The sequence below is a fragment of the Amblyomma mixtum genome, chromosome 5 (assembly GCF_055824585.1).
Source record: "Amblyomma mixtum isolate Tamu chromosome 5, ASM5582458v1, whole genome shotgun sequence".
In the NCBI taxonomy this organism is placed as follows: Eukaryota; Metazoa; Arthropoda; class Arachnida; order Ixodida; family Ixodidae; genus Amblyomma; species Amblyomma mixtum.
This window is the reverse complement of record NC_143016.1, coordinates 98,488,068-98,513,139: the sequence shown is the minus strand read 5'-3', so window position 1 is coordinate 98,513,139 and position 25,072 is coordinate 98,488,068. Positions and strand designations below refer to the sequence as shown.

Here is a 25,072-nt window from a genome sequence, read left to right as displayed (position 1 = left end):
GGACGATGTCGACTTTTTGACATGCCCATGTGATGTGATACACGATCGGCGCGAAACTCCTCCCGGTGTAAGGCGGCCTTTCGTCTTCCAACGGCGTAGAGTGACAGGTGAAGCTGATAACTGCTACCCTTTCACTTGCGGCTATCGAAATGAAAGAATCGTCCGACGCAACAGCTGCTTCACACTGGGCAGGAGTTTCGCGTCGACTGTCACGGCCTTGCATGCGCAATTACGGGGAATCAGTGGAGACTTTTGGAGAGAATATCTTGGAATAGGTGTCTAGAGGAATCCTACAAAATGGAGTGGCCTAGAAATGTGACCGGCAAACAATCACGCTAGCCGCAATGGCTAAAAAGCACATTATAATAGTTTAGTTAATTAGGTGCCTGACGAGGCTATGTTATCATCTCACTTTGTGTCACATAACTGACCACTTAAAGGTGCACTGAAGAGGAATCTGAACTTGTCTTTTTGCCGCGGGAACTCGATCTACACGTTCCGAGCTTTCTTAGAAACTGCGATTTACTGCCCTGTGTGGCCGATTTCCCCAATTAAATCGAATTAACGTCCGGCTCCCGCCTTTTTTTTTTTTTTAATTCTGCCTCGTACGGTGGGCGGAGTCGACCAACGCGTGGAGCGCCTTTCACCCAGTCCCGTGGTGGCTTGCCGCTCTGCCATCGGCGGAGTAATACGTAGTAGTCCGTAGTAGCAAATAGCCCGCGCGTATTTTTATTTCTTCGGGCTTATTTTGCGGCTATATTATTTGCGAATGAAACTATTTATTCATGGAAACCTAAAAAACAAAATAAAGCGAAAGCAAAGCCTCCACGGGACTGGGTGAAAGGCGCTCCACGCGTTGGTCGACTCCACCCACCGTACGAGGCAGAATTCAAAAAAAAAAAAAGGCGGGAGCCGGACGTTAATTCGTTTTAATTGGGGAAATCGGCCACACAGGGCAATAAGTCTCTGTTTCTAAGAATGCTAGGAACGTGTGGATCGAGTTTCCGCGGCAAAAAGACATGTTCAGAATCCTCTTCAGTGCACCTTTAACTTACGTGCAGAGGGGGATTTCACTTACCACTCGGAGCCGTGTTTTAAGAAATCTGTAAATCTTAATTTGATTATTCGGCACAGGAAGCTTTCAACGAAGGAATGCTACCCGTAGAGCAAATTTTGAGCACATCAGTTAGTCGACTACAGCAAGCTCTTCTCGTGCAGGTGCGCGCACTACAGAAACGGTGCCCGGCTCAAGGGACGGGTACCTACACCCACCGGTGTGTACGAAGACGACCGCGCCGCGGTTGAGCTGGTCCTGGGTGAACGACAGCAGCGGTGTCTTCGTGTCGTTCCTCAAGGCCACATATCCGTTGCTCGGTGTCGAGATGTGGAAGCGGAGCTGGGACGCTTCCGAGTCGTCGTCCAGCGCCGCCAGGTGCGTGGCCGAGATGGGCGCCACTGCGCCTTCCCACAGGTCCAGACCCGTGTTGTTGGCGATGTAGGGGGCCTCGTCGTTGACGGGCTGCACGGACACGTGCACTGTTCCGGGCAAGCTCTCGCGTCCCACGCCCCGGGCGACGACCGTGAACCAGTCCCTGATCGTCTCGCTGCCGTCGTGCTGGTACGTCAGCTCTCCGCCGTCCAGCTGCTCCGGAGAGAAGGCCGACGACGAGAGCCGGCCGTGCTGCGGAGGCTCCACGACCAAGAGCTGCGGCAGTAGTTCCCGCAGAGCTCCCGCGCTGATGTGCGAACCGTCGAGGGTGGCTTGCCCGCCCTCCTGAACGCTCACGTTCCCTGTCTCTAGAAGGATGACCTGAGGCACCACGCGTACAGCGAGGTCCAGGCGATCGCGGGAGGAGATGCCGTTGGACACCTCCAGGCCCACGACGTCTTCGGTGCCGTTTCCGATGTGCTGGTACCGCAAGCTGCCGGCGTTCACGTCGGCCTGTGTGAACGTGCTCGTGGCGTAGTCACCCAACAGGAGCCGCCCGGAGAGCGGTGGCTGAATGATGGTGAAAGTGATGTTCGCTGGGTCCAGTGCCTGATGCCTTACCAGGAGAGTTGATGCATTCAAGACCGCTACGTCACCTGCGTTCGTAGTGAGAATTCGGCGCTTCAGGGGGAAACCTCATTTAGTGAACTATAATGCAGCACACTTGCGCGTTGTCAATATGGCAGCGAAGATATGTGATATTGCCCTCCTTCTGCACAGCGCAGAGAGACAGGAAAGCTGAACGCTACTGTCGACATTAGTCCAATATATTTAGGGGAACCCCCAATGTGGAGAAGATTTAGATGAGGGAGTAAACACTGATTAGCATCTACCTGAGCGCAGCAAAATGAATACACATTAAAGCTTTACAGCTTTCTCGGAAGCTTAGCAGTTATATAAAAATTTGTCCTGGCCTGGGGATCGAACCCAGGTTCACCACTTGTCGGGCGCCGCTGTTCTTCCAGTAAAGTTACCAAGATGGATAGAGTGACTGCATCGCAGCTGTGCTACCAGCAAAACTAACCAGATTTGGTAAAACGACTGCAATGTTCAAGTGATGATCTCGGGCTTGGTACTAGGACGAGTTTTTTTTTTTTCCAACTGCAAAGCTCATGACCAAGTTGTATAGATTCTTTTGCCATTTTGTTGCACTCAGGTGGATTCTAATGACAATTGCACCAGAAGCAGGCAAACACATTGCTTACTGTAGGCATGTTAACCATTAAAAGCAGCAATCCCTGTAGTATTGCCACTGGTTATCTGGCGGAAAAGAAAGCGATATGCGGCCGCGAGCATCTTAAGTGTCCAGCTAAACAGTAGATACCTGAGCTATTCTGCAGTCGAAAAAGAACAGGACAGTAAAAAGAGACAATGGCAAAGTGGGACAGGCTATATAAAGGCTGCGAGGAAAGCTTCGAACACCTCTGCGTATGTCCTTGCATTAATTTTCAAAGTCTGACACTGTACACCTCCTTAAGTTGGTTGCGCAACCACCCATTACCCGCGGGGTGAAGAGCTTGGAGCCTTGGACTTGACATCAATAGCACAGAGAGCTACGCGACTTCTGCTCCAGTTGTTACAGTATACTAAATGCACGCACTCTTTTGTGTGTGCGATATGCTCTCTAGGGTATGCTTTTTTTTTATGCCTTTCTTCGGTTTTGTTCAAATTTTCTCTCCCCATGTGTAAGCATGCAACATTCACTTCAGCACAGTTAGCCTCCCCATTTTTCTTTCTTTTGCTCTTTGTTTGTTGCGTAAAAGATAGCAGCCGGCAGCAAACCCAAGAACCATTAAGATAAAAAGAACGGAACAATGGCACCAATGTAATTTCATTGGGCGCTACTTTCATTTTAAGCAAGAATACATACTTTCGTTTCCACGCCTGCCGGCAAAAAGAAAAGAAAAAAATGAATGCGAAAAGAGAAACCAAAGGAACCATATCGAAAGCTATAACCAGAGTCCTTTAATCTATAACGCTAGATTTTGACTAAAAACGGTAGCAAGAGCGAGTAAAGAAGCTAATGACATCGTTCTTTCAAGACGTTCAGCCCTCGCTAACATGCTCCAATCAACAACGTAATAACGGGGAACCTTTCGGGCTCCCGAATAGGTAGGGAAAGGCAGGGCGAAAACTTGAGGGAGCCGCTGCTCACCATGATCGACGAACAGCGTAGAGTTGCGCAGCACCTCGATGGGCTCCCAGAAGCTGTCCGGGTAAACGGTGAGTCGAAATATTCCCGGCGCCGAAGTGGTGTCCCCAAGAAAGGCTACGAAGCCGAACGAGTCCTGGTAGGCCGCAGTGGGCGCCGAGTCTTGGCCTCCGTCCACACTCTCGTACTCAACCTGCGGTTGTGAGAGTCGCACACCGTGAGTGGAAGTACAGCCACTGAAGAACGACTTCCCTCTCCACAAGTGAGCTTAATTAAACATGCCTACAAAGCTCAACGGATGAAGATCGACACTGTGCGAGGTTATAAGGGATGAAGTGAACGCGGTACTGACAATGCTAGTAGTGTGAGATAGCTACCGGCCACATCTGAACCAATATGACGTCATTCTAGCTTAGTCATTCCATTTGGGTTTCGCGCCATAGTGTGGAACACTATACTTGCCTCAGAAAAAGAAAAGACGGTGAAGCGGCGTGAGGAGCGGACGAGGGAAAAAAAAATAGAGGGGGGGGGGGGTGCGACATTTATCAGTAGTAAGAAAAAAAGTAGTAGGGTTTAAAAGCAGGTAAGGTGAGTAGACGTGCGAACGCATGCGTTTAGCCTAGTCGGCTCATGGTTTTGGTTTGCTGGATCGTCTGCACGTCTGGCAACAATATTAGACTATGGCGAAGCTCTGATCGAGGTTAAGCCGATCTGTTCTGCTCGCACCGCAGATAGGCGACAATGTGCAATGCACAGCGCGACAGTGTTGAAGTTTAACACGAGGCGTGATCGGCTGGGGCGATAGCATAGTGCCCTCGTGCAATAGCCAGCGAAGCTGATCTGTTCGCGCCACCGCGGGTTCGAAACCCAGTCGCGACAGTATTTATTTTATTTTTGCATGGGCTGTTGCTATGCTAGGTTTTGCCAAGGTCACCTTCAAGGTCAAGCTTCACAGAAACTCGATGAGCCGGTTAGACCTCGCAAAGTAGTGTTTCGCACTAAAATTCTTCACCGCCTGTGTGAATTTTCACTCTGCTATGCAAGTTAACTATTCAGATGCTTTTGTATACCTTCCGCAGCTCTTCAGGATTTGCGCACGTTATGAAAAAATGTACTGTTTCACTCGTGCTGCCAGTTCAAGCATGAGACATTTTTTGGAACGACCGCAAATAAAGTGGCTTGAAGCCGCCGAAGAACAAAGGGCGAAACGTTTATTACATACTATAGGTTGTGAAAGGCACGAAGGTGCTCGGTGTTAAAAAAGAAATCGTTTGATGATATGACCTCTCAGATATAGAGGCTTTATAGGTTAAGGAAGGTGCGGTCACAATGTCCTAGTTAGGAACAGATAAATTTTAATTACAATATGGCATGGGCGGGGATGTGGTTGGTGCACATGGAAAGAGGCAACCTGTTGTGCAGCCTTTACATTTTCCTTGCCATTCGCATTGGCCCGTCCCTTACACACTCACCATATCGGGCACGGTGCAGTTTCCTCAATGAGAGCATTTCGTGCACGTTTCCTATGTTGTAACAAGCTCGGAGAAAGTCAGAGGGACATAACATAAAAGCTTTACCAATGCCAACTAACCACTACTGTTTTATTAACGCCTTTTACTTGCAGAAGAACTTGCTTTGGGGCTAGTTGGTTCATGATTGAAGTTCAGAATGGCGCAAAAGACACACACACAGGAAAAAAGGGGATGACACAAAGAGCGCCTACTACCAACTGAGTTTATTGCGGAAACACCCTCTTTTATACGGCAAGACATATCAACCACGAACCGGAAGCAGAAAAAACACCTATTCATGGTTTGAATTCACATTTCAAAACACCATCAGCAGAAAAGAAAAAGCCACAAGAACAAAAAACAGAATCTAGAACTACACGTGACCGTCTAAGAAACCCAGCTCTTAGACGGTCACGTGTAGTTCTAGATTCTGTTTTTTGTTCTTGTGGCTTTTTCTTTTCTGCTGATGGTGTTTTGAAATGTGAATTCAAACCATGAATATGTGTTTTTTTCTGCTTCCGGTTCGTGGTTGATATGTCTTGCCGTATAAAAGAGGGTGTTTCCGCAATAAACTCGGTAGTAGGCGCTCTTTGTGTCACCCCCTTTTTTCCTGTGTGTGCGTCTTTTGCGCCATTCTGAACTTCAAGCCTTTTACTTGACTGGCAAAGTTTTACAACGGTGTATGGCGACTGGTGTCAGCACCACAAGAAGAGTGCACATCAGCGTTGTCGCGTATCGCGTCACTGCAGCTTATACAGAAAGGAGTAAAAAAGGAGAAAGCTCTCCTCCAGTGCACTCCCTTTCGTAAAAGGGAGTAGTCTAGAGGACAGTTTATTCCCTCTTTACTCCTTATAGGCGTATTCCTGTTTAAAGTGTACGAGACCACTCCCCATACAGGCGCGGTAGCTGACTTACGGCCTGAGCGTCGAGGTCGGCCTGGCTGAACTGCCGGGCCTCGGCTCCTCCGACCATGAGCAGACCACGACGAGGGTGTGAGGTGACCTTGTAGGTGATGGCACCCGCCCCGGCGCGAAGATTGGTCTCCGCGGACAGATTGGCCGAGCTCAGCGGAGCCGCGTCGCCACGCCGAACCACTACTCCCGTGTTGACGGCCACCTGTAAAGCGGCGTGCTCTCACACTCTCAAAATGACAGGGAACTGCGAACCTTGCGTAAGCGACAGATTGAACAGAGGACAAGATGTGGGTCAGCCTTTCTTTGCTGTCTGCAAAGCAGCGGCGCAACTAGTACTCAAGCATTCTTTTGGTGTACATTCAGAGGAAGTGGCTTTACAGAACGGCTGAGATTAAAAAACCGCGCTGTGGCTACGGACACAGAAGCTATATACGAATTGTTCTGCTCCGTGACCAATCAGACGAAAGCAAAAGGAGCGGGGAGCGAGGGAATAAAACACCGAGGAGTACGAGATAACAATTATTTCCAAGATTTTTCTACTGCCCCGCACGTAGTTGCTTCTCGTTTATATTTCTGCAAGCCGGGAACAGTGGACAGCAGGGCAGCCTAGCACTAGGGCTACCGTCGCTTATAGAGGAATTGTGGAAGCCGCTGGGAACGCACCCTGACAAAGGGCTTTGAGGCGCGTATCTCGAGCACACCGGACGCGTAGTACTGTCCATCCGTCACCCACAAGACAGCGCGGGCTGAGGGCGCACCACTGTGCCTGAAAAGAAAAGAAGGAAAAAGGAAGGGGTAGAGAAGAATGGATTTATTCGCTGGGAAACAGCAACGGAAACAGCAGCTCTGGTTTACGCAGCACAGTAGCAGTCAACACAACTAGAATAGTGCAAACTATGGAACGACGTTCAGACATCACAAAGAAATGTTTTTTTTTTGTCAACAACTACATATGGAAGAAGCGTATACGTTAGCAAGCTATACCTACCCTTGTAAAGAAATCTTTATGGTGCGATTTACTACGAGACGCAAAAGCAAGTATAAATTCGTGCGTTTAACCTTCTGTTGCAAAAAAAGAAAACTATGTGTGTGTGCGTGGGGGGGGGGGGGGACTTAAAGATATGCGCGATGACGTTAATGGGTTAATGCTCATATAAACGGAATTAAGCATTCTCTACTCTACATTCATAGACCGCCGGTAGTTGTTAAACAAGTGCTTGCGCAGTGGTGCAGTGGTCAAGCGATGCGCCACTACACTGCGATGGAGGCGCTGCCATCGGTGAGGAATGTGCGACCCAAGGTGCTCCACCTGGGCTACTTCTCGCGACCAACCATTAATTTTACTGTCACCTGCCCCAGTGGGCAGTTTGCTCACAATCAGGAGGGAAGGTCGTGATGACGTCATAAGGTGACGTGACCTAGGCGGCCCACCTAACCACTAGGCTGCTCCTCTGGATATTTTTCGCGAACTTTTCGCTCATGGCCAACGACACCGACGCCGGCTTTTTTGTGACATGGGGCCCCTAACGCTTTGACGTTAAAATACGAACCAATTCCGCGCAAGGCCAAAATTCTCCTCCTCGTGCTAGCGTCATGACGCCCTCACCACGTCATCCGCTATGTTCTGCACTAACTATCGTAACTTCTTTCAAATGTTTTTTTTTTCAGCTCGGAATCTCAGCATGACTGCGCCCACATTCATGCTAATTTTAGATTTTTGATAATTTTCTTTACAATTCATCTAGTGTTTTTTCCCTCAAACCACTGTTCTAACGTTCTAGAGGCCCGCGTACTGTTGGATGCCAGTGCACATTAAAAAACCCCAGGTGGTCGAAATTGCCGGAGCCCTTCACTACGGCGACCCTCATAGCCCGAGTCCTTTGGGACTTTAAACCCCCTAAAACAAACAAACATTGCCCTAACATCATAGTTTTAATGTGCTAGAAGTCTTGCATTTGCATAACAAACGAGGAACATCTACTGAGACGGCGCACCAGTAACACTAAGAAGTCAAAGGAAAACGTAGCCTTGTCAAGTGTTGGCACTACTTCATGTTTCGCTCTTCTTGTCGTAAGTCATATGCCTTTTAACCGAGGCCTGATGAAGTGCACAAAGCACTATTGAGACTAAAGAAATGAAACGTAAAATCCCCTTTTTTGAACTTGGCTTCTAGTCCAGGGACTCTAAACCAGGTATCTTTAATCTCCCTAGTTGTTTGTCAAATGTGCATATTCAGCGAGTATGCTCAACTCCTTCGTGAGCATTTCTCTCGAAACTGCATTATTCTTCGATGTTCCGTCGCATTAGAAAGCCGTCGCATTAGAGAGAGCATAAAGTAGTTAACCGGCTCGCAAACATAATGCTCACGATCCTGAGAACTGCATGCACCCCAGTTGCTCACACGGGAAGAAAATTGTAATAAAATAGTGGGTAAAATAATAAAAAGGGAGCTGCTATCCTGGTAAGCTATAAAGGCTTACCAGTACGTCTATGGCGAAATGAGGGATAACTTTTTTCGCCTTCGTGTTGTCGTGCTGGAAGGTGTGTGGCTGGCTGCTATATTGTACATAGAGTCTGGCCAACACCAATTCTTTACAGCCGAGTGCCAACGGTACACTTTCGCGTATAGTTCCTGTTACTTTTTTTATTTTTGCTTGAGGCTGTGACCAGCTTGTCTATCTTTTTTGTGCGTGTGGATCAATGTTCATGCTTTGCTGCCACTTTCCATTCCCTTTTAAATGTCCATCCCGCTCCCAGCCTTCTTCTCTTTTCCCGAAAACGAAGCAGCGAGCGATGTCTCACCGGAAGATGATCTTGCCGCTGTCCAGATCGGCCTGCGTGAAGCGGTACACCTGTACGGCCATGTTGTCGGCGTGGAAGAGCGCCCCGTTAGGGATGTCGCGGCGCGTGTACTGGATCTGCGAGGGCGGCGAGTCGGCGTCCTCGTAACGCAGGTCCTGTGACGTCAGCGGTCGCTCCGAGTCGGCCACCACCTGGAACACCCGGTCCACCACGCGCACCGGCGGGTTGTCGTTGCGCATGGTCACCGAGATCCTGCGCCAACAGAGGGCACGACATGCGCGGAGGAGTCAGCACCGTGGATTGCATTCAATCTATACCAGAGTAATGCAATGCTAGGAGTGCGCGTTGACATTGGAAAAAAAATGGGTGCCAGAAAGAAACACAGGGGATGGATGAAAAGTTGCGCGCCAAAATATCAAAACAGCCATGGCGAAAAGACAGCATTTTTGTCTAATGAGAGTCAAATCATTATGATGTGCTGCCCTCTGTCAACAGCCGTGAACTTCAGTGAAAATGGTAAATCCCAACAGAGACTACAGCGTTGCAAATCACACTGTGATTAGTTTCTTTTTTTTCTTAAGATGTTTACAGTAATCTACATCTACGTGGAATCGGAAGTAACATTGCAAGACTGTGTTGTAAATGGCGCGACAGAGAAGAGATGGCTGGCTGCGCTGAAAGGAGGACCGCTGTCCACCACGCATGTGTATCTTACCGGTTGCCCGCGAAGTGCGACGACTGCAGACAATGTGTAATGTATCCAGTGCCCATGATCTCATCGTGAAAGATCATCGAGTTAACTTGCATTAACAGTAAAACAAGTAGGAATGTCGCATGAACATGTGCATGTCACTACACGCTCTGCGTTGTCCGCGCTATTGGAGCCACGAAATTTGACTGCAGAACAAAAGTAACATAAAATATTTGCTGTTACTCCCTCGCCAGGAGTGGGAATCCTCAAAACACAGCGCCAGGAGTAGTATGAGGACTCCCAGTGGTCCATGAATGAAGATAGTGAATTATCAATTCAGCACGTATGGGCATTAAACCATTAGCGGTATCGCGTCATACCCCTAAGACAGAGCTTAAGTGTCCTTTCCAGTTCTTGTGCTCCTTCGCTGGCTCAGAGCGATGCTCCGGATCTTCGAGTGGGAATACACCATTACACAGGCCCGATATTGTAGCTTGTTCTTTGAAACGAGAAAAGAAATACTTAAGATTATTATTATGCTTTTACAGTAAAAAGCCATGAGACCATACTTCAAACTAGAGTGCGGTGTACGGTCGCAGTCACTAGTTCTCCAGCCGCTGAACATGCTTCACTTCACCACAGGGCACAAAAAAAAAAAACGAACACGTACGGACCAAAAAGAAACCCCAATGAGCTCTTGTGGTGTCTTTCTATCCACCCACATTAGTTTTCCCCGCAGTCCACGCCTCGACAGCTCTGAAACATTCCCTGGCTACCATTGCTTTCTTGCGAGCCGTGGCCTGGAAGGCATTGCAAAGATGGTATGCGACAATGTACCTATGTCGTGTCGAACAGGGTTCTCCAAGAGAAATGTAATGCTTTGATCGGCACGAGTCACTTTGTTCTCGTGGCGTGTGTTGATCAAGACCTCCGGTGTTTTGAGCACAAATCTTCCGCCACGCGTTCTCGCTTCACTCATGTTGGTCGTTAATCGAAAGCTGAGCACACGCGCGGCCTTGCAAACACGCTGAAGAAAATGCTCGCGACAGTCGTATCCTCTCGAGCTCTCGACGATGTGATGCCCGATGTGACGGTCGCGCAACTGCTCTCAGCACAAAGAAAAAGGGGCACAAGGCTGCTAGTTGATATTAAAAGACGCCAAAATACCAGGACACAGAAAAACACTAGATCAGTGGCGGTCATGTGTTCTGGCCCTTCTTGAGCGTTCTCAGTGAATGTACACCAGTACAATGCTCTAGAATATTGGAGAGCACTGTAACACCAGTGCACTCACCTCTCTGCCTCGCTGTTGGAAAGAAAAGGGGAACGCGAGCTCACCGGAAGGTGCCGTAGAGCAGGCGCTCGCCCTGCTCGTACGCCACGAAGTCGAACTCGTCCCGGCTGTTCTCGGAGTCGTCGTGGCGGTACACCAGGCGCCCGGCCTCCATCTGCTCCGAGGTGAAGTTGCGCACGGCCCGCTGTTCGACGCGCTCCCCTGCCGCGTCCAGCAGCCGCAGCTCGCCGTGGCTGGGCGCGCGCGTCACGTTGAAGCGCGCCCGGCGTCCCTGCAGCAGGGGCCGCAGCCCTCCGAGCGCCGTCTGGCCGCCCTCGGGCACCGTCAGCTCCTCGCTGACCAGCACGGCGTCCTTGGGCATGTGGCACACGCGGAACTCCTGGTCTCGCGCCTGCGCCCCGCCGTCCGTCGACACCCGGAAGCGGAACACGTCCGACACCCGGGTCAGGGCGCGCCGCTTGAGCTGGTAGCGAAGCAGGCCCTGGTCGATCTGCGAGGGCACGGTGCGCAGTCACGGAAGAGTGCATGACCGAGGCTTAGTTACTGGAGAGGGCTCTGGTCAATTTGTGACCGTTCTGTGGGGCACAAAGAGAGCGGGTGAATGAAAGAGATATCGAGAATTACTTTTCTTTTAATATCGGAGCAGGCTCTGGTAAATTTCTGACCGTCCTTCGGGCAGAAAGTGAAAAAGTGGATGACTGACTGTGGCACGGACCATTCCTCCTCACTGCGCTCCCATGAACAGCGTGCGCGCTTCTTGAGCTTTCAGCACAGTAGTGTCTAGTGAATCTGTGCGCAAGACTGTAAGTGAATGAGTGAGTAGAAGAAATGAAGCGCAAGAAATCTCAATATTTTTCTCCTGCCTTGGAAGTGAAGACGGGACAGCTGCACTACACCCCAGACACGACCTCTTTAATGCACCTTCTGCGAGAACCGTTCGGTCAACTTGACCACAGGTGACGGCTCCTCGAGGGCGCACAATCCCTGGCGCAAGCGTCCCTTATCGCTCAGACACCGCCGGGCCAGACCTTTTTGATTACGCCAGTTGTCAAACTCCGCTTAGAAACCCGGCTATTCCTCGTGGACACATCCTTCAAGTATAACAGACCGTGTCGTCGTCTATGAGCCCAGCAGCCAGCTATTGGTGGCGCCCTGCAACTATTGTTTCTCCACTACATAGTCTCTTATGTATCATTGGGCAGTTCGGTTGAATGCCACAGGTGGCGTGACAATCTGCTATAATCAAAATTTAGACCAATCAGAGCGCCAGATTTTGTTACACGGGTTTTATGGGGAACTCTGCAACTGGTCTAGCCAAATGGAGTTATCACCTGGGCAACGTTTGACTCGGGCAGCAGGTGTGCGCCGGAGTTTCCGGTTATGACATACCATGGCGCCGATTCCGTTTGCTTCGGAGAAAGTCCCTCGCAGCATTACTGATGTTGAATGAAAGGTGGCGAGGTTAAATAGACTCGAGTCTGGTGGACTACAATGCACATCGAGAAAGGGCTATGAAGAAGAGCGGACATACTTTGCGCGATACGCGCTAACAAGAGTGCTTACTCTAAGGATATCAAGTTTTCCTCAGGTCTGTCAGCTTTAAACCCTACAACAGTAGTGAAAAGGCTTTCTGGGCCATTTCATGACGAGGCTAGCGTGTTCCAATTTGCTTCCGTGAGTGCTAAGGTTCCCAGCCGGCTGGACGTGGTCTGCAGGCACTGTCTTTGTTAAGCTGATGAAAACAATAAATGAAAGAGCGCGTAATTAAGCGAAGGAGCCAGCAAGGGGATTCTTAGTTGTGCTAATACACAAATGAGTAAGAACCATGAATTGGTAGTGGCAATAGATTGGCACAGTAGTGACGGTCCCGTGTACTGTCAAGCGTTGAGGTGCATTAGCCATACAAGGAGGGAAAGATGGCCCCCTTTAAAAAAGCGATTTCTGGTGGCGGTCGCTGCCAGAAGTCACGTGCTCTGGCTTGCAATAATACCGATGATTATTATTAGTGAAGTTTTTTGTGCAGAAATCGAGTGAATCGCTATGAGACGCGCGCTTCTGTGGACGGCTACCGATTAATTTCGACCGCCTGGGGTACTTTACGAGCATCGAAATCTCAGCGCACGAGTGTTTTTCGTATCGCTTGCATCGAAAGGGTGACACCGTAGCCGGGCATCGAACCTGTGACCTATTCTTCAACAGCAGGACGCCACAGCTACCTAGTCACAGCAGAGGGAGCTTACAGCTGCTCAGGCATTGGCTTATACATGTCACCTGCTCAGCCAGTTGTGTTACTGCTCGCTGTCATCACAGCTGTATTGTCCGTGCCACACTGTAAACAAAAATATACCCAAAAGGGAGTAGAGTAAAAATGGTGGCGGCCACCCTTTTTACTCCATTTGTGAAAACATTTTTCTCCATGAGGGAATAATGGAGTAAAAATGAGGATTTACCAGCATTTACTCCAGTCTAGAAAGGGAGTTAATTGTGCCAAATACTCCACCAGTGCCGAAATGGAGTAAAAAAACACCATTTTGTGCAATCCGCCCCGCCACCTAGCGTCTCGTCTGCTTCTGGTCAGTCGTCTGATAATGGCGGTGAGTTAAGACCGCTTGGTTACCATCGTCGCTGGATCTCCGTTCACTACTGCTGCTTCACGGGCGCCTGCCGCGGTACAAGATATCGGCTTGTCGCCGTTTACCGCTACAGTACGGTATATAATTGAATTGCTCCTGTGAAGCCTCCAGTGCTCTAACCATACCTAACTTTCCTTTGTTTGTGTCGCCACCCCGTTACAGCCCCCGCTTAGGCCTACTTCTCACAGGCTTTTTTCAGTGTGATCCTCGCAATGTATACAGCAGATTATGTGTTTCATAAACATGGAACTGTGATAGAACATAGCGTCAACCCTGAGCTCTTGATTGAGCTCATGAGGCTACATTTTTCCTCAGTCATATTGAAAAGCCAAGCCGATGAAGTGAATATGGAAACAAACACTGCCATTCCAAACTACCATCAGGGGTGTTTTCAACTTTTCTGCTCTGATTTTTAGTCAAATATAGCGTGGTGCATGACCGTGAAAACTACCCAGCGACTCCTCCTCAGTTTTGAACTATTGATTATAATGTTACATCTCTTTATCTACCAACACGGCCAACCAAACGAGCTCGTACAGCAAAAGGAGACGACAAGCAGACGACTCCTGCCGCCTACGCCGCCGCTGGGCTAGCAGACGGCGAATAGAATGCGAGACGCGGAGTTACATTAGGGCAGCGCAGTTTCCCAAGTTGGATTGCCGGCTGCCCGCCGAGCTACTGTCCGTTTCCACCGCTGTCACTGTAAGAATGAGCCTGAATGAGGATACATAAACTATAAACATCACGCCATTTTTGGGCTCCATTTCTATAAGGGAGTAAAAAATTTACTCCCTTTGCACTCCTTAATAACTCCCTTATATAAAGGAGAAAATAAAGAAACACCATACACATGGAGTAAAAAAAAACCTCCTTTTGGGTGTGCGTTAGAGGACAAGCCATTTACTCCCTTTTGGGTGTTTTTTGCTAACAGTGCGTACAACACCGGTGCTCCAGAGAGCAGAGGAGGAGATTTTTTAATATATACGTTAACAGGAAAAATGCTGCTCTAAACCGCGGCCGTTTGCTCCCTTCATGCTATGTGAGAGTGGATGTTCATTTGGGCGAACCATTTCATTTTGCTAAGCTAACTAGCCGCCATGAAGGCTCAGTGGTTATGGAGCACGGATGCTAACTCGAAAGACGCGAGTTCGATCCCGGCCACGGTGGTCCCATTTCGATGGAGGCAAAATGCTAGACGCCTGCGTATTCTGCGATGTTAGCGCACATGAAAAACCTCAGGTGGTCGAAATTTTCCGCAGTCCTCCACTACGGAGTCCCTCATAGCGTGAGTAGCAGTGGGACGTTAAACACCCTTAAACCAAACCAAACATGAGTAAGCTAATTAGCTGGTGCTAGGCTTCAGGTACCACGTAAAGAATGTGAGAGATGGGAGGTTGTTTAAGTAAGATAACGTTACCAGTTGGGCTGAGTCACTCAGGACACCGCTAACTAGTTTCTCGCAGTTAGCACGTTCAGCAAAATCCTCAATCGTACAGACTGCGCCTCATGGATCATTGTGCCGCGGGATGTAATAAGGGAGCCTCGTGCGCTCTTGACATCATCATTAAAAGCTATCTAAAGGCTACCGATAACATCCACAGAATAACACAGATAACAGAGGTCACAGAAAACAGATAACATTATTGCCATCACTTCAAACTAAAGACCAAGGACCGCGCATATGCCGCTAACCTAAAAAGCTACAGTAAAACAATTGGAATGATAAATTGACAAGAGAAGGCAGAAGATATCTGGCCCTCGCTCATGCAGGTTAGGGGCAAAGAACTGCATATATGCCGTAAACCTTACGAAAGACTAAAACAACTGAAACGATAAACTGATAAGAGCAGGCAGAAGCTCTTCTCTCCTGCCGCCTAAGAATCGCATGTTTAAACTAAATTGGCGACACCCTGTGTGAGCAGTGCTTAAAAATTCAATAGAGATATTTCATAGGCGTCTCAAGTGTGCCGTCTCTTTTAGAATTCACGCCTCCAAACAAGCCAGCAGCAGTGTACATCCTCCAAATACGGGTAGCCAGGCAATGTTCTATTCATGTGACAAAAGCGCATGCGGCACTGTTGAAAGCAGAATAGGAGAGCTGCGCATCGAAGAAGGGAAATAGAAGAAATAAAAAATGAATGAAAGACTGCGCCATCCGGGGAATAACGTTCGGCCCGGTTCGTGGATATATCCTTCGTGAACTGTCCAGTCAACAGTACTTTGTGTGTGAAATTTTGTGCTCCTGACAAAATCACCCGCCATATTTTGCAACAACTAGAATTCGAAGTAAATATTCCGTTTCTTGGTCGTTGGTCTTTGAATATCAGAGACGACGAACGGCCCTGCCTACCAGATACTGCAGCCTTGACTTCACTCACGACTCAACTGCTGCGATATTGCTGCCCTACCGCAAATACCAGGAAGCAACTCTTCTCAAGCTGCCAAGCTGTTCCTTCTTTAGCAGTGCCCTTAAACGGAACTGACTGAGAATAGACGCGTTTTTTTAAGCAACCAGACGTCACAGACTACAGCGACGAATGATTCGCGTACGAACGGATCTATACAGGGTGTTTCAACTAATACTTTAAACAGTTAAAAAAATGGAAACTTTCTGAGCTAGAAGAGCGCTTTTTTTGGCGTAGATTTGTCAGCGGTGAAGTGCATCAGAATATAACTAAGACATGCTAACTAGCAGGCTGGTTAACCAATACTTAATAGTTAACTTTTCAACTACTATCGTTAGGCTCCATAATTAACGAGGCGTGTAGCCCTCCGTAAGGAATATCTATATCAGTTTTTAGAATTTCGAAAACACGGTTACCCTCAGCGCTGTGGCCCAACAAATTTCAGCTACACCGCGCCAAAATGCATGCGCTTTCGAGAAGTTTGCAGGAAACGCAACCTCTCCATGCACGGAACTCGCCGAAATAGACATAATTTGTTGGGCCACAGCGCCGTTTCCGAAATTCGAAAAACTGATATAAATATGGTGAACTAAAGTGGCTGTTTGGGTTTGTTGGTCAGTGATCATGGTTAAAGAACGCAGCGCGAAAAGACAACGACGAACGAAAAAGTGGACAGGACTGGCGCTGCAGCGCCAGTCCTGTCCACTTCTTCGTTTGTCCTTGTCTTTCCGCGCTGCAGTCGTTAACCATGATATAAATACTACCTACGATGGGCTACACGCCTCTCAATAAATAGGGAGGCGAGCAGTAATAGTAAAAAAAAGTTAACTATTCAATATTAGTTAACCAGGCGTCAGCATGTCCCTGCTGTATTCTGATGTTCTTCCCCACTGACACTGCCATGGCGAAAAACAGCGGTCTTCTAACTCGAGAAAGCCTACTTTTAAAAATTGTGCAGTCTTATGTGATACACCCTGTACACCCCTTCACGGTCTACTCTTCGACCATCCTCACCTGCAGCTGCGTGAATCGGCTTCCTGCCGACAGGGCGACGGGAGCGCCGGCGCCGTGAGGCAGCGTCGCGAGCAGGAGGCTCCCGGCTTGCGGCGGCTGCTCCAGCGTGTAGATCACGGCGTCGGCCGCCGACGGCTTGGGCCACGAGGCGTACGTGAGGTGCGCGGCGCTCACGACGCCCTCCAGGACGCCCTCCAGGGTGAGCTGCTCGTTGTGCACCGCCTGCACGCTCTCGAACGACAGCCGGAACTCGTACGGTCCTGCCCGGGCGCTGGCGCACGAGATCCAGAACTGGAAGCTGTCCGAGGCCGCTGCCGAGGCCGGGTCGTCGGGTGTCCCCACTGCCGTTGCTCCTTTCCCCGGTTCGGGCTTTGCGAGGTCCTCCTTGGACTTGTCCACGTATCGGACCTTGCCACGCAATATGTGGCGCTGGCTGAAGTGTCCCACGGGAGACCATCGTCCGGTGCTCTTGAGTCGCTCCAGGGTGCCGCGACGAGGCGGTCTCGTCACCTGCGAGGCAAAGGGGCGGTCACGAAGCGAAGGCGCGCGCAGTACAGATAAAAGCATAGAGTGAACAAGAGTGATTTCGGCCGTGGTCAAATATAACACGGGTGATACTCTTATCATATAGGGTCTGCGACTAACGCAGTTTCGGTTTCAAGTACTTCAGCGCACCTCGTGACTGGAAGAGAACTGATGCTTCAAATTAAATGATTCCTACTTGCGCACATAGCACAATAAGCAACAGCGGTGGCCGAATTGTCTCAGGCACCGGGATACGAAGCTGCATGCACTATTCTCGCAGGCGGTGGCTACTAGCCCCGCTTGGGGAAGAAGTTTTTTAGAGTGCAGCTCTTGGGCGCCCGTTCCTGCCTTCTGCTTCGCAGTCGTCGGCGTCTTCGGCCTAGCACGACATCTTGCAGGTTGCAGGTCACCCTGTCACCTGACAGGTGGCACTTATCAGCAGAGCGAAACACCACCTGCCATGGCGAGAGCGGAGGAATGGACAACCGGAAGGCGGCTCCCATGGGAAGATCCCGGAGGGTGGCTATTAGCGTAACACGCCACCTGCAGCCGTGCGCTCAAATTTCGCAAAACCGCCCCTAGTAAACGTCTGCTTTTTTATGCGAAGCATACTAGCCGTACAACCGAGCTCTTCCTTGCTGCGCCGCGCGCGGCCGCGTAGCTACCACTTGACCTACATCGGCGCACCACGTGATATGACGTCACAACAGCTGTGAAAGCTGGGGCTCAACTCGTGCGCTCGCTTGCGGACGCGCAGCCTCCACCGGCGGCCTAACTCCCGCTCCTTCCGCTAGGGGCGTTGACGTCACAACAGCTGTGAAAGCTGGGGCTCAACTCGCGCGCTCGCTTGCGGACGCGCCGCCTCCGCCGGCGGTATGCTTCGCATCCTAGGCTTAACCATAAGCTAAGCCAGGCCATTTTTTTTTTGTCCTGGATACCGCTGTCGTGACAAGGATTATTATTAGGATTATTGCCGTTATAGGAGGAATTCGCGCTGACGTCTGTATTGGCTGGACAGTGGTGTATATGAGGTGTCCTACCCCTGACTAACGCTTCATTATTTTTCATTATTTTGTTTCTTTGTCACGCATGCGCATTATTAGAGATACAGAGAGGCGATGCAAACAGCCACAGAAAGGACCTAGCCAGCAAAAACATCGTGTCGAAGCGCTCGGAATTTCATCACCCATTGCTACCTTCACATGGGATTGAGACATCCATGGTCTCTTCACCATTCCAGCTACTCCAATATAACGGCCGTGTCTTCAATGCGTAAACTTCTGAAACACTATGCATCTAGCGTTGGAAACTGCGGCGCCGCAGAATGGTTCGCTTGCATGCAGAAGCGAACGAGAAGGTGGGGCCCACCTCGTAGCGTATCTCGAGGTTCTGGTCGGGGGCGTTGGTGGCGGCCGACAGGTTGGCGGCGCTGATGGCGGCCCACCCTCCGCGGGCCACCATGAGGCCTGTGTTGTTGACCAGCGCCAGCGTCAGCTCGAAGGTGACCACCCGCAGCACCACCGTCTGCGTGTCCGAGCCTGAAGGCCCGCCGCCGTCCGACACCCCCAGTGCCACGTGCGACTCCGCCTCGCGGCCCCGGTGCACGAAGCTCACCAGGCGCCGATCGATGTCCTCCTGCGAATGGCGCAAGGACACACTTGCCGACACCTTTCGTGATTTTTATTTTTTTTTTTAGTGAAAGCTCGGCGACAAGCCCGCACGATCCTGCAAAATCACGGAGCGCAGCTTAAACGATGCTGTAGATCGTGGTACTCCTCAGGTCTGTCCGCCCGTCTCTCAAGGAACCGCCTTCTATAAAGCCAACTATATGAATGAAGGCTGTGTGTAAAGCTATGGCCATCGGAACTGCATGTACAGTCGTCAGCACGCTTAACACGAACGCTCGAGAGCGTGTCTTCTATTGACATTAGCGCCGCTGGGCATCGTCCGCTGCGTCTGAGACAATATTAGGGTGGAAGCAGGGCACGAGCTGCCTCCAACCGCCGCAAACAAACCGTGCAGCATGGTCTCCGACTCAGCGCCCAGCTTTCACGGGCTGTAATATCAGTTCAGGACGCGCAGTCGAGCGTTCGTTTTAAGCATGCTGACGACGGTACAGCTCACAGTGCTCTGTATTATCACCTCTCATCTTCATTATCTCTTTCTGTTTCTTCTCGTTCCCCTCTAACCATTAGCGTGGAGCAGCATGTGAGAAACGTGTTACTCCTGCCCACCTCTCTCCTTTCCTCACATTACAGATTTCTCGCTTGCTTTCTCGCTCTTTCCATACGTCCTTTGAAGCCGCCGCGGTGGTTTAGTGCTTATGGTGCCCGGCCGCGGTGGTCGCATTTCGATGGAGGCGAAATGGTAGAGGCCCGTGTATCGTGTGATATGAATGCACGATAAAGGACACCAGGTGGTCAATTGGCCGGAGTCCTCCACTACGACGTTCCTCATAGCCGAGGTCGCTTTCGGACGTAAAAACCCGCAAACGTACGTCCTTTGAACATTCACCACCATTCATGACACTACCACTGCGTTTACATCTTTACTGAAACTAAGGCCACGCCCACATTTCCGCCTTCGTCCGGGAGAAACGGTGGTAGAAACAGCTGTGCCCAAGCTACAGCTGTCGAAAAAAGCCTACAAGAAAAGTTTGCGCACCACGCACTACAAGATGTCCATGAGACCTTCAGTAGATAACACAAAGAAAAAAACGCGCGCCACTCCTACAATGCTGTGCACTTAAGAATGACTGAGGTTAAATGATAATAACTGGGTACAACACGATGAGCCTGGATAGTACGGAAAAAAGTTAAATAATCGCAACAATGCGTAGTGGTCTGAGCCTCCGCCTCTGATGCGGGAGGTGGGGAGTCCAATCTGCGGTGCCACTGGGTACCCAACACTGATACATTTGGTTCGGTACAAGCTCTCCCCTGGTCTGGTGTTCGGCTTATTCAGGGTAAAATGCTTGGAAAATGGGTCTCTGACCCAATCTAGTGCAAAAAAAAAAAGCTACCTTGTGCCATGGCACTCCTTGGCCAAAGCTGTCCTGACGCCATAAAAAATAATAGTCATTATCAAAAAGTACACTAAAGCCATGAGCACCTGAGGATTATACCTTGCTGACTGGAAGGATTTAATCAAGTGAAAGCTTTGATCGTACTGATTACTACGTCCAAAACAACGATACGAAATCAAAATAAAGTTCACTTGTCTATTAGTCGAATAGAGTCTCAATTAGAAGAGGCTTTACTATCAGAAGAATGTAATAATATTGTCATGTGGCTGTGACCGGAGGCACGGTAGCAGATAAAAGGCACGCAGGCCGGTGAAGAACTGAAATGATTTATCGAGCTAACTTGTGTACACAAGCAGCTGAACAAGTCGCCGACGGCGATAGCAGCAACTGTGCTTGTCGGCCGTCGACGATCACCCTAACCGCTGCTTTCAACCGCGCTCAATTCAAAGGTGATTAAGAGTCCTTTAAATAAAGCGCTGAAAGTACCTACGGCCGTATCGACCGCCGTAGAAGTAGCTGCGCGCGGATACAATCATTCAAGAGATATGTGGTCGCCTCTCGCGTCACAATGTGGTAAGGTTGCACGCCGGTAACTTCGAGCACGAAAAAGCATTACAAAGCTTCGTGGCAATATGATGATTGCCAAGATGACAATCATCACAGGCACTCACCTATGGGACAGAAACGTGGAGGGTTCAACCTAAACTGATAACAGCGCTGCGAGCTATGTAAAGGAAACTGATAGGTGTAACTTTAAAATATATGAAGAGACCAGGGTGGGTCAGGAAACAAACGCAGGTTAATGACATCCCAGTCGAAATCAAAGTAAGGAATGGGGCTCGGGCAGCGCATGTAATGCGAAGGCAAGATAATCGATAGTCGTCGAGGGTAACGGAGTGGATTCCAAGAGAGGGCAAGCGTAGGAGATGCGGAAGGGGCAGAAATTTGGGTGGGCGGATGAGATTAAGAAGTTTGCAGGGATAGGGTGTCAGCAGCTGGCATATGAAAGGTTTAATTGGAGAGAGAGGACTTTGTCCTGCATTGAATGTAGCTGGGATGATGATGGTAATGATGAAGATGGCGACGTTCAAAGATATAATTATTTTACGATGGCAGGCGGATTTAACGCATCGTTGCGTTTGCAGAAAACAGTACAAAGAAAGAACAGAGGCAAGAAAAAGAGGTAGCGCAGAAAAAAAAGAATAAACACGAACATATGGAATGTCTTATCGGAATACAAAGTAGGAGGTAAAAATGAAAATATAGAGAAAGAAAGTAGACGTGGTGTATAAAAATGTATTAGGTCGGATTACGCGCACGCTGCACATTCCTTTCCTCACGCTGACTAAACGAAACAAAAAGAGCGAGGTTTAGAAGACAGTCTTCCTAGGATTATCGAGGACCACAAAGTTTTGTGCCTCTACGTGCGCGTGAGTGTGTGCGCTTCGTCGGGCATTCGTGCCGCTTTTGTGAAAAACATACCGCCCATAAGGCTTGCTTCTGAACCATTAGGTGTTGCATGGTCAGAGTTCCAAATTTCTGCAAGGTCAATGCGGCTGTCTTCCTTATTCCTCCGAAGCTCAGTGCTTCCAGAGATGTAAGAGGGTGCTGCTGCACCGATTGGAACCAGATACCTTTGGCTGCATATTTTTGACAACTGCTGTGCGTGAGTGCTCACCTGTGTGAAGGTCCTGAGTGGCTCCCCCGGTCTTTCGGCGTGCTCCATGAACCCGTCCTTGTCCCCATCGCCGAGGCTGAGCACCGTGTAGACCAGCTGCGACGGTTGTGTGTCCTCGTCATCCGCGTGCAGTAAGTCGGGGGAGAGGACCTTGCGTGTGCCCTTGGCCAGCCGCAGCTGCTTGCCCGGGGACACCTGGGGCATGTAGGTCACGAAGGTTTAATGGCCACAAGGAGCAGCACGACCATTAAAGTTATTTCAGTGTCCCTTTAAGGCAACCGGTTCTGTAGAAGACCCGACGTTGTCGTCGTCGTCGACGTTGTGAGCGAAAAATCCCCGAAGAAGCCACCTAGGTCACGTGACCTTGTGGCATCATGTCAACCTGCCCACCGCACTGTGAGCAAACTCACAACCGTGGCAGGTGACAGTTAAATGAATGATTGGTCCCGAGAGGTTGCTCGGGGACAGCAACGTGGGCTCCACAAGCCACACCGGTGACAGAATTTGCCATCGTAGGGCAGTGGCGTATTGCGTAACAGCTGCATCACTGTTCCAGCAGTGATAAGATGACTACCAGGGTTATACGAATGTAAACTTGAGAATGACCAATCACGTCATACCCCTAAGGCGGAGCTTAAGTGGCCCCTCCATTTTTTTTCTCTAACTTAGCAAACCAGGCTTCCCGCGCGTCGGTCCTGCTTTGTAGGCGCACTACCCAGCAAACGAAGGACCAAAGCTTTCAAAACGTATGAATGACATACCAACCAGCCCCAGTCGTTGCTATTTTAAAGCTAAATTCCACTCGTAACGCATGAAGTGATACAACACTCCTGTGAAGTGAGTATACTGGAAGTGTCAGAAAAATCGCTGTCAAACGTGATGTGCGCAAAGAAATAAGGGAAAAGTTGAGTGTAAATGTTTATTTAGCTTTGTTTAAAAGTCAACAAAAGAAATGATGATCGATTTGCGTAGTTACGCCTAATGTGAATTAGGTGTGCTAGCAGTTCAGTTTTCACTTCGGTTTCGGTGTTCAGATCCAGTGTTCACGAATGGCAGTTGTTCGGATAGCGATAACGGGTTAGTGTCCATATATGCGGAATTGGCCATTCTCTACATTCATAGATCTCTGCGACTCTTCCTTCCCGTGCTGGCGCTGTGGTGCAGCGGTCAAGTTAAGATGCGCCACTGATCTTCTATGGCAGGTGCTGCCATCGGCGGGGCTTGGGTTGCGTTGCGATCCAGGTTGCTCTTCCCAAGGAGCCTCTCACGATTAATTGAGCTGCTGCCTGACAGGCCCGAGCACGTGAGCAGCCTGCCACAAAACAGGCTTTAGACAGACAGACAAACACACAACGGTTAAACGCGGGTAGTGGTCACTATAAGTGCTAGGGCACTAAGAAGGAAAGGTTACAGATTCCAGAGTCGCAAATGCGATGCTGGAACATGAAATCTGAATTTGCAATACTTAGCATTGCCAGACGTTGCTTCTGTCAGGTGGTTTTTACCACCAACTTTTCGTAGGCTGGCAGCCAGCACAGCAGCTTTGAAGCCACCACGATCAACCTGGGCTCGGAAGAACATTGCGCTTTTATGCATAGAGCTCTAACGGTTTCTTAAATTTTCTTCTTAGTCTGAAGATATTTTTTGTACAAAGAGGTGCTCAGTGCTCGGTTTCCGGTGCCCATAACGCGTTTAAACTGAAGCAATTAGGAAAAGAAACGCGGATACCAGCCATGCACGCAACAACGCAAGTCATGAACAACAGTTCCGCACTAAGCTTCGAATTGGGTTGAACTATAGCGTAGTCAGGAGTGCAGTAGCTTCAAGAAAGACCGCGCACCATCCAAAGGAAGGTTAAGGTGTTCTCCGGATCTAAAATTAACCGGATTACTGCAAAACTGATCGCCCGTTAAACCAGAAATCACCCGTAACGCATTAGGCTCGAAATCTTGGCTCTACCATTATATGGTTTCAGATCGTTCGAAGCGTTGGTAAGGCCGCGGCCACATTTCATCCCGCGGGATCTCATCAGCCACATTTTGTGCGATTACCGCCCTAATCGTCCTGAGCACGCATACGTGCGCCTCTCGAAGAGTGGGAGAGTCGTTCAGGCTGAGTAACGGACACACGGAGCAGATGAGTAACAAAGACCGTAACGCCACCCTCGTTCCTTCCCTATTATGAATCTGCCGCTATTCCTCTCGCGAGCCTTCGCGTATAGGGACAGCGCAATCAGAATAGCCACATAGCTCGCTTCGCCCGAGCGGATTAATGATTTTGTTCGCCAATGGGCCATGAAACAGGCTGCTTTTTCTTTCTTCTCCGGTCTGCTGCCGCCATATCCAGCCAGAAAGTACCAAAGAAGTGTAGGTGGAGAGAAGACGGACGAGGAAAGAGGAGAGAGAGACTGAGGCGGAGAGATAGGGAGTGGACTACGCCCAATAATTCCGAATGCACTCGGCTCGTTCCCACGAAGCTACCAAGGCCTGATTCATTGCACAACAGTAGGCATGCTCCCCCCGCCTTACCACTCCCCCGACTTCACACCCTTTCTCTAGTCGTATCTGTCCAGAAGGGATGAAAGAAAAGTAAAATGAGAGAAGGGGTAGGAAGAAAGACAGAGAGAAGGACAGAGAGCTGACTGAGCCGAATCATTCCGAATGCGTTCGGCTCGTTCCCACGAAAACTACCATGGCCCGATTCACTGCACAACAGCAGCAAGGGAAGACATCCCCACCCTTGCCTCTCCTTCTCCTCCCCCCACTTAACTCTCTCTCTTTCTTTCTAGTCCACAAAACAGCCGTTCAGGAACGCCGCCATGCGAGGAACATTACTCCGCAGTGGGCGGCGGCGCGCTCACCTTTATTAGCTCGCATCAGAAGTGAAGCGTTGAATTGTGGGCGATTCTATTTGGCGGATTAGAGAACATAAAAGCAAGA

General features: G+C 49.7%; 1 protein-coding gene across 1 annotated transcript in view; it reads right to left on the bottom strand.

Annotated features, from left to right (window-relative positions):
- LOC149343135 (chondroitin sulfate proteoglycan 4-like) overlaps nucleotides 1-25,072 on the bottom strand; it is a 150,456-nt gene that overhangs the window by 5,599 nt on the left and 119,785 nt on the right. Inside the window, exons 5-13 of the mRNA XM_089545660.1 lie at nucleotides 22,134-22,328; nucleotides 18,799-19,065; nucleotides 16,906-17,415; nucleotides 10,898-11,343; nucleotides 8,869-9,120; nucleotides 6,730-6,832; nucleotides 6,068-6,268; nucleotides 3,645-3,834; nucleotides 1,273-2,085 (exon numbers count right to left, since the gene is read on the bottom strand). Of these exons, the coding sequence (XP_089401786.1) occupies nucleotides 1,273-2,085; nucleotides 3,645-3,834; nucleotides 6,068-6,268; nucleotides 6,730-6,832; nucleotides 8,869-9,120; nucleotides 10,898-11,343; nucleotides 16,906-17,415; nucleotides 18,799-19,065; nucleotides 22,134-22,328 (2,977 nt within the window). The remainder of the gene's footprint in view (nucleotides 1-1,272; nucleotides 2,086-3,644; nucleotides 3,835-6,067; nucleotides 6,269-6,729; nucleotides 6,833-8,868; nucleotides 9,121-10,897; nucleotides 11,344-16,905; nucleotides 17,416-18,798; nucleotides 19,066-22,133; nucleotides 22,329-25,072) is intronic.